General features: G+C 37.1%; 1 protein-coding gene across 3 annotated transcripts in view; it reads right to left on the bottom strand.

Annotated features, from left to right (window-relative positions):
- Positions 1-217: 217 nt before the first annotated feature.
- The window catches only part of nck2b (NCK adaptor protein 2b), a 71,017-nt gene continuing 61,324 nt past the window's right edge, over positions 218-9,910 (bottom strand). For all 3 annotated transcript variants that reach the window (XM_048532705.2, XM_059646609.1, XM_059646610.1), the window contains one exon: positions 218-1,303. In XM_048532705.2, the coding sequence (XP_048388662.1) occupies positions 1,109-1,303 (195 nt within the window). In that variant the 3' untranslated portion in view covers positions 218-1,108. The remainder of the gene's footprint in view (positions 1,304-9,910) is intronic.

Raw genomic sequence — 9,910 nt, 5'->3', positions numbered from 1 at the left:
GTAAGGTCAATCAATACAAAAATGCATACTTGTGTGCAACTACACAACTGCATCATTGAAACATGTTTTGTCATCATAAAAACTGAATTAACCCATTTAATGATAACACTTTTATCTAACTAACCAGCATTTTCAGTACATGAAAGATTGCTCAATAAGTTCATGTTGTGGAAATATAGAGTGTACAAAAATTCACAAATTACACATCTACTGCCAGTAACCCCAAAATTATCAGTTTTATTAATCTCAATTATTAGTGTCAATGACCTGCTACATATTATGGTGAGAATTAAATATTTATTGTTTACTTGAAACAAGCATAAGGGCGCAAGAAACAAGCATGAGAGTGTCAGAGCTGTCTGCACAGGTAACATAGTCAAACATTCAACCTCACATTACGGACACCTGATTTCCATTGATCCAAAAAGTGTGTATTCTCCAATAGTTGCAAATTACAGATCAAAATTTGCTATACTGTTATTTCTACAATCTTACCATGGTAGTCTAGTAAATTAAGTGTTAGCGGTTCTGTTAGTGTACTCTTTGCAGAAAATTTTTTTAAAAAGTTTATATATCAGAATACAGTTTAGAGTACTTCTAGATTCTAGGAAACTTCCTCAACTACTTGGTAAGCAAAAGTTTTACTGCCACATATGTTATATCTACTTTTCTCTTAATTAGCTGTAGCTTCAGTGCATTTAAACTGTGCCCAATGTCTTTGTCAAAAGGAAAATAATTAGTGAGCATTTTAACTGGAATAATTAGCACTGCATTTTCAAGGACAAAATTCCCCAATCATCCATATTTCCTAATTAAATATACATCAGGGAAGTCCTACTCCAAGCGAGTGCTAAAGTGATCACCAAGAAAAACTTAACCTTTAGAAGGCAATGTAAATGCAAAAGTGAAGACATATAGGCAAATGAACAAAAATAACAAGACAAAATATATAAAGGGGGAAAATAATTAAAGACACACAATAGAGCAACAAATCTGTAGAGAATTAAGAAATTATCAGTTTCTCTTAACATTGCTGCTCTGTGTAACTGTTCAGATCTAAGGCTTTTCTCCTCATCAAACCTGGTCATTTCCAGGTCGATAGCCTGCATCACTGCAAGGGTTTGATTAAATACAACTTCTCTCCATGTTCACTTGTGAAGATAGGTGCCTTTTTGTAGTGTTCTACCAATTCATCCATGGTGTTAAATCGACGTTGCCCAATACAGTACACTCCATCTACTAGCTGAACCTTGAAATGTTTGTTCTTCCCTGATGCTTTCAGTGATATTGAGAGGTCACTAGGCTGAAAGAAAAATAATTGACCATAATTATATTGATAATAGGAACAAATTTAAAGTATTTATTTCAGTAAAAAGCTCAAATTATCAATCCAAGTTACACTATTAAAACACAATAAATTCATACTCCATTGCAGTTATTTACTCAATAGAAATTAATCGCTACTTACCCTCCACTGCATACAAGGTCAATAGTTATATTTTTATTAATATAAACCCTTGACATCAGTATAAAGTGCGCTAATCTTTACACCTTTCAAGAGCAATAGCACTTAATAAAATCTTTTATTTGGTCCAGTACATCGTTAATTTTTGCAAGTTTATAACTGTATACATTTCAGAAGGGTATCAAGCCCGGTTGTAACTGTCAGAGGTATGGCATGAAAGCTAAAATTCTACAAGTCAAGCAAATATTGTACACTGTACTTTAGAAATTAAAACTAAGGTATTTTGCCAAAGCTTTTCACTTTTCACTAGTCAGGATTGTCTCAGAACACCAAAGCAAATAATTCTTCATACTGTGTGAGAACAATGTGCTGATTGTTTGGTGCATGGAATCTAATCGATGGAGGCTTTGCCAAGATGAATGCACCAGTAGTTGATGGCTGATAATTCACTGTCAAGCTTCATTTAAATTTAAATCAGGCAAATTGACAAAATTGATCAAGGTACTGTCCTGGAGAATTTTGGTCAGGTAAGTTAAACATTTGTAATGTGATTTAATATTCTCCGCGCAAAGAAAAGTACCTTGGTGTATCGATTTATGTGGCTTCCATGGGTGCAAGTGCACTATAGTGCTAGTCCAAGTGACATTTTAAATTGGTGGTGAACATAATTATTAGTGTACTCAGGATTATTCAGCAAATGTGGTTTTGAGATTGGACAGCATTTTAATTTTGGACACTATTTAGTCTCTTACAATCATGGGCTCATTAGGTATGCTCAATAATTTGCCTGTTTTGAACAGCTGAAGGATCACGATGTTTAATACAATCCATCAGTCTTTACGACGTGCATCTTATGTACTCAGACATCCATACACCATTTATGTGATTCGCAAGACATTACTCTGGTTTGACAGCAGCATCCTGCTAGAGGCGAACATGACTCATACTGCTGCTGTACAGTATGAGTGCAAGAGCTCACTTCACTTGTTCTTCATGTTTTTGAGACAACTTCCCTTCCAGTGTAAGCTGAGGCAGATCAGGCACTTTTCAGAATCAAAAGTGGCATCCTTGGGCCCAATATCCCTGACCAAAGTTTTGCTTTGCATATTGTCAATTGTGTCACACCTAATGAGCCCGTGATTGCTAGAGTCAAAACAATGTCCAACATTAAATGTTGTCCAATCTCAAAACCACATTTGCTGAATAATCCTGAGTATACTAATAATTAGGTTCACCACCATTTTAAAATGTTACTTGGACCAGTATTGTGGTGCACTTGCACCCATGGAAGCCACGTAAATCGACACACCAAGGTACTTTTCTTTGAAGGGAGAAGATTTAGTCACATTACAAATGTTTTAACTTAACGTAAGTGACCACATTTCTCTGATTCATTCCTCAGGATAATACCTTGATCAATCACAGTCAATTAGCCTTCATACCATATCAAATGGGAAGAGGTATTTTCAGAGTCTGAACTCCTTTAACACTGCCTATCACACCACACACTAGCATGCAATGAAGACACTGAAAACTTGAAAGTGCACTAGCTCATGAAGTGCATGTATACTGCAGGATTCCAAGTGACCTGTCCAGTACGAATGCCCAGCCATTTTGAGGTCTCAGATCAACTCAGTCTCACACATCTGTGAACTGGACAAAGGGATGGGAATAGTCATCCTTAACTAGTGTGACTATTCCAAGAAACTGCATAATTCCTATGTGATGGCTCCAAATTCATATTCATTGAACGTAACCCAGTTTAAATGGATAGTTGTGTAAACAGCAGATTAGGTGCAGGTTGCCCCAGATATACAAAAGTAATGTCCCTTTACATCCCATCTGTGTGTCCATGTGTTCATTTGACCTTTCTAACTATTCACCAATATAAATCTTGGGGAAACCACAGACATTTGCACAGCAACACAATATCATGGTCACCTAGATCTGCTATCGTTGAGAAAAGCAGTATTCATTGAAAGCATAAATTCAGCAACTTGAGCAGTTGAATTTATTTTAACAACACCATATATGCCCAAATAGATGCAGTTGCCATAGGATTCTCTTGAGGCTCAGCTCTTGCAAACATCTTTGTTCATTTTCCATGAGGAACATCTCTGCCATGGAATAACACCTAACCTCCTACCCCTTGCATATTTTCAATGTATAAAATAACTTCCAAGCTTTGTTTAAATTCATCATCAGTCACCACAGATGGTACACTCCCCACTTGCCAGGATGAGTGCAGCTCCAATTCTCAAGAAGCCCAACTCCCTCCTGGACGTAGCAGGCCACTTCTTGTACCATATCTACTCCCTCTATCACTGACGTTCAATAGCAGTGTGCAACATATACAAAACACACTGCAGAAATTCACTAATGCTGCTTAGACAGCATCTTTCAAACTCACGACTTCTGCTATCTAGATGGACAAGTGGAGACAACACAGAGGAACACTGCCACGTGACAGCTCCCTTCCAAACCTCTTATCATCCAGACTTGGAAATATATTTCCATTCCTTCAATGTTACTGGATCAAGACTCCAGAACTCCCTTTCTTAACAGCATTGTGGGTCTACCTACAGCAAGTGGGCTGAAGTGATTCAAGAAGGCAGCTCGCCAATGCATTCACAAGGGCATTGCTGGTGGCCCAGGCCATTGAATGAATAAAAAAAATCTACTGACTGGTGCATTTCCATGGCAATTTCTCTACCTGTCATAATTCACTTGCAAATCAATGAGTCTTCTCTTCCCATATACTGTACAACATTGTTTCCATTTACATTTGTATCTTTGCAAATGCCTTTTGAGTACAAGACAGTAAAGCCTCAACAAAATGTCTTATTTCAGCAATATTCAAATTCTGAACCACCAGTTACTTTGAATAGTCATAAAACAACTATGCAAGTGGTTTAAAAAAATGAAAATTAAAAAATGAATCTCTATCTACTGCAAATAGAGATATTTTCAGAGAAATGCATCAAATAAAATCCAGCTCAGAGGGAAACCCATGAGTTTTCCTTCCGTAACAAAACATGCTGCTTCATGAGCCTTTGTTCTTGGCCCAACTACTTAGGGGGTGAGTTTGTTCAGTTGTCTGTATAACTGGTGTATGATGTAGAGAGGCACCAACAGTGTAGGTTCAATTGCTCTACACGTAAGGTCTCCATGAAGATCGGTCACCATGAAGATCCCTCCTCAACCTTGCCCCTTGTCTGAGGCATGGTGACAGGTTAAACCACCAACAGTCATCTCACTCTAATGACAGACAGCAGCCCTATGATCCTCTGGGACTATGGCGATTTCACTTGACTACCTTGTAGATTATACAATTCATTTCTAATTTTGTTCTTTCACAAGTCTTAATTAGATAAATAAAGACAGCACAATGCAAGGGCGAATTAATCTAACTCTAAATGGAGATAAGAAATGACCTGTTCCATAAGCTCATAGATGGCTTCTGATTAAAGTGAAGTTATTTGATGAAAAATCTAATTCTGGTGACAAATGTTTGAATTTAGTTCTAGTAATACAGTCCATGTAGTTTGACTGAGTCACAGAAAAGGTGATCTTTTAATTCACAAAGGCAATGGATAGTGTTCAGAAGAAGCATTCCTAAACAATTTCCACACTCAAGTAATCCAAAGTTAAAAGCTGCAGGTGATATTTTTACATGGCAGTTACAGTTTTGCCATTATTTATCCAAAAAAATTCAATTTATGAAAAAAAAGCAATCCCTGCAGAACAACTCAACTGGAAAGGTGGTCAGGTCAAGGCTATCAAGAAAAGTTAAACAGGTATAATGTTGTCAAAAGGGAAATCTAAGGATGGCGGGAGTTTTAGAATTCTGCAATGGACGACCAACAAATAGATAAATACGACAGTAAATTTGCAAGATAAATAAAAGCACTTTGTAAAGGTTTCTATGTATGTGAAAGACAGAGCTAACAAAAATTAAGCATGGGTCCCTTACAAGCAGCCAGGAAAAATCATAACTTTGCATTTGTCTTCACAATAGAAAACGCAACAGACAATTTGAAAATAATAAAGAAGAAAGAATCTCGTCAGAATGAGGAATTTTTGGTACAGGAGAAATTGAACTCGAAGTTGACACTTTCTCTGGGTCCTGATGTCTATATTGTCTAAAGTTACTGGACACATTGGTTCTGATCTTTTGAATATTGTTAGATTCTCAAACAATTACAGTGAATTTCAAGGTAGAAAACATAACACTGCTATTCAAGAAATAAGGAACAGAAAAAACAAGAATAATAGGCCAGCAAACCTGTTATCAGTAGTACAGAACATAGTACAATTTATCATTAATTGGCATTTAGAAAACTATTGTGTGATTAAGCAGAGTCAATACGTATTTAAGAAACAGGAAACCTACTGTGGAAATCTTTCCTGAGGCTGTTACCAGGAGTTCAGATAACAGACAGCCAGTAGATGCAGCAATGTATTTGGATTTTTTAGAAAATGTTAAAATGCCACGTAAAGTGTTTATCGTGCAAACTCAGATTCATGCAATTCGCAATACTAGCTTGAATTGAAGGAAGGTTAGCAGTTGAAAAAGTAGATGACAAGACAGTGCAATTTTTCCAAGTGAGCCGACAACACAAAGTGACATGGGTAAATAAGTCTGAGGAGGATACCAGGTGACCGCAAAGGAAGACTAACTGAGCAAGAAAGAATGTGAAGATGGAAGATAATGCACAGATGTGAAGTTATTAGTTTGAAAGAAAATATTCTGCTTTTCTGTTTTCTGTTTTGCCAAGTTGCAAGAAAATGGGAAAAGCCAGTGTTCATGAGGATTTGGGCAGCCTTATACATAGATCATAGGAACATAATAAGAAATTGCAAAATTACACTTAATACTTCAATCTCTTTGAATAAAGACTAAGAAAAAGCAGTTTTACTAGAATTTTTTGGCGTCCTTCGCAAGACAAAATCTTAAGTATTGTTCACAATTTTGTTCTCCAGGTAAAGTGTACTTGTTTCAACAGGGGCACACTGAAGTTTCACCAGACCGATTTTTGCAATGAAGAAAATCATTCTAAGAGAAGGGATTGATAAGAGTAGCCCTATATTCTTTAGAGTTTAGAGGATTGTGGAGTGATCTTAATGAATGTCATCAGAGTCTTAAAGGGATTTTTAAAATAAATGCTTGAAAATACTTATCCTAACTGGGGTTAAGAACTGGGAGCCACAGCCTCAGAATAAAAGGGTGGCCATTTAGGACAGAGACAGATTTTTTTTCAAAAATCACTTGAACAATTCACTATTCCAACAAATTATGAATGTTCAGTAATTATACATATTCAAGGTAGATGGAGAGATTAATAGGTTCTCGAAGACGGTACAGGAAGACAGCACGAAATTACTTTTGTGAAACCTAGAAGGTAGCAATAAGTATTGGGAGCAGGAGGAGTAAGCTATTCAGCCTTTCAATCCTGCTCCAGCATTCAATGTGATGTTGTTTTATCTGGTTGTAAATTTAAAGGCACTTTCTTGTCTGTCCACCATAACTTTAATCTCTTGACAATCAAAAGTCTGACTAATTCAACCAGGAGTATAGTCAATTAGCCTTCGTTGCTATCTGTGAAAGAGAATCCCAACACTGACAACAACTTGATAGGATAAATTTCTCCTTGTCAAAGGTTTGGCATTGTTAATAAATCCTAAGTAATACCTCTGAAAGTTAAAAGTTTCCTTGATCAAATCATTAGAAAGATATTTTTGTCCATATTCAAACTTTCATCATTAAGAATGACAGTAAGCCTTAATCCTATATCATTCTTTCAAGATATTTGTAGAAATTGTAGTAGTAATTCAGACAATCAAGAGATAAAGAAAAGTGGGCTTAAGGTGGAAGGTAAGCCACAATCCTATTGAACAGAGAGGAGGCCTACTTCAATCACTAAATCTTATGCTTAAATGGAAATCATTGGCAACAAATATAAACTACAGTTAAGGGAGAGACAAAAAAAGTCTTTATTAATTCTATTATAGTTTCATGAGAATTAAACTGTTTAGCAGCGTGGTAAAATTCAACAAATAGGCAGAGACAACCATTCAGCACTTCAAGCCTGCTCCACCATTCAATGAGATCACAGTTGATTTTTCTACCTCAACACCATTTTTCGGCACTCTCCATATATCCATTTTTTTTACAGAAATCTATCCATTTCAGATGTGAACATATTGAACAGTCAACCACTGAACTTCCAAAGTCTTATGGAGCAAAGAATTCCAAATAGTCACCCTCTAAATGAAGAAATTCCTCTTATTCAAGTCTGAAATGGCCATTTATGGGAAATTTTGTCCACTAGTTCTCGGTCCTGCCAGCCAGGAGAAAGATGCTTCCTGCATCTATCCTGTCAATCTGGCAAGAATTTCGCATGTTTGAATGAGATCACATTCTCCAAACTCCATCAAAAAAAAGACACAGTCCATTTTATCTTCCCTCAACCCTGAAATTAATACAGTGGGTTTTCGTCGCACTCTATGTAGTATACCTTTCCATAGGAAAGCAGACCAAAACTGCATATGGTCTCAGCAAGGTTCTATATAATTGCCAATAAGATACCTTCACCCACATTCTCAAATCCTCTTGGAATGAAGGTCAACAAAACAGTGTACTTAATTCTTGCCGTACCTGCAATGTAATGTTAATTGACTTGAGAACACTGACAAAGTAATTTACTGTGATGTTCCCAGCACAACACTTCCTAGCCTCTAGCAATTTTAAAAACATTTTCTGTTTCTTCTTCCAGATGATAAATTGGTATAGAATGAAGTTTTATTGTCATTACTGATGAAAGCAAATCTGCAATCAGGTAACGAAACTTTCCATTAATTTGAAAAGGAAACATCTGCATTTGTTAGAGATAATGGGAACTGCAGATGCTGGAGATTCCAAGATAATAAAATGTGAGGCTGGATGAACACAGCAGGCCAAGCAGCATCTCAGGAGCACAAAAGCTGACGTTTCGGGCCTAGACCCTTCATCCAAGGATGAAGGGTCTAGGCCCGAAACGTCAGCTTTTGTGCTCCTGAGATGCTGCTTGGCCTGCTGTGTTCATCCAGCCTCACATTTTATCATCTGCATTTGTTAGATCTGATTAAGGATATATTGTGCATGCTGATTCTTAGTCAAATCTTGGGATTTTACAACAATTAAGTTTATGCTCTCATTCTATTATATCTTCCCTAAAATCCAACAAAAGATTATTATAAATAAAAGAAAGAATGAAGCAAAGAGACAACAAACAGATCTGTCGAATTCACAAAGCAGAATCTGCAAAACAGTTAACTGAGTTCAGTTTCAGGTAGCGCAAGTCTATATAGTTACTGAAATGGCAAATAAATTATTTTAAAGCAGCTGTTTCCAAGTCAGAATTAATTAGGTCTATCAGCACAAATAACACATGTAATCTCAGAAGCACAGGCGCATGTAAGTGTGTACTGCTATCTATAGTGCATCCTTAAACAACAAGGCCTTAAACCTCGGGAAACTGTCTGTGCAGGGTTTGCACATTCTCCCCGTGTCTGCGTGGGTTTCCTCCGGATGCTCCAGTTTCCTCCCACAGTCCAAAGATGTTCAGGCTAGGTGGATCAGCATGCTAAATTGCCCATAGTTCAGGAGTGTGTGGGTTATAGGGGGATGGGTCTGGGTGGGATGCTTCAAGGGGCAGTGTGGACTGGTTAGGCCGAAGGGGCTGTTTCCACACTGTAGGGAATCTAATCTAATCAAAAAGATAGCCTGAAAAGCCTCAGCATAATGAAGAACAAAGCTAAGGAGCAGCAGCAATAATGGGCCGCAACTCATCCACAGTGGGTGCAGGGAGGAGAGGGGTGAATTGTTGTGACTCATAGATTCCAGCCTTGAGTGAATCTGGATTAGTAAATCTCATTTATTTCTGCAAAATTGCAACTTTGTTGAAGGAGAATATTTATTGTGGTTAAGATGAGGTGTAGAGACATGATACCAATTAAAAATTCCTTCAAACAGCTTCTGACAGGACAGTGGTCTCCTTCCGTGTTGCTTTATTACGTCAAGAAACTGGCAAAAGGCTTAAGTGCTAAGCTTTCTTGCCAACAACAGAAAGAGGATGTTTGAAAATGGAAGAGAAGGTACAATAAGTATTTGCTTCAGAAGAAATGTGAAGAAAGGAAGTTGCTGACAAACGCAAACCAATGTGATTTCTCTTGAAGCTGCAAATGTTTTACTCCCTGGAAGGCATTCTTTAAGGCAAAATTCAAAATCCTCCTTTTTTTGTGGAAGGAGTTCTGGAGAAAAACATTTTTAGTTAGTAATATGACAAAATGCATATTTAAAAAACACATGCAAACATTTTAGCCAAAGGAAGTAAATAATAACGGAATTTGCATACAATCACTGTCACATAGTGCCACCTGTTGGCAGATACTGGCTGAATATTC

Source organism: Stegostoma tigrinum, chromosome 6 (assembly GCF_030684315.1).
Source record: "Stegostoma tigrinum isolate sSteTig4 chromosome 6, sSteTig4.hap1, whole genome shotgun sequence".
NCBI lineage: Eukaryota > Metazoa > Chordata > Chondrichthyes > Orectolobiformes > Stegostomatidae > Stegostoma > Stegostoma tigrinum.
This window is presented reverse-complemented; position numbering and strand designations above follow the sequence as displayed.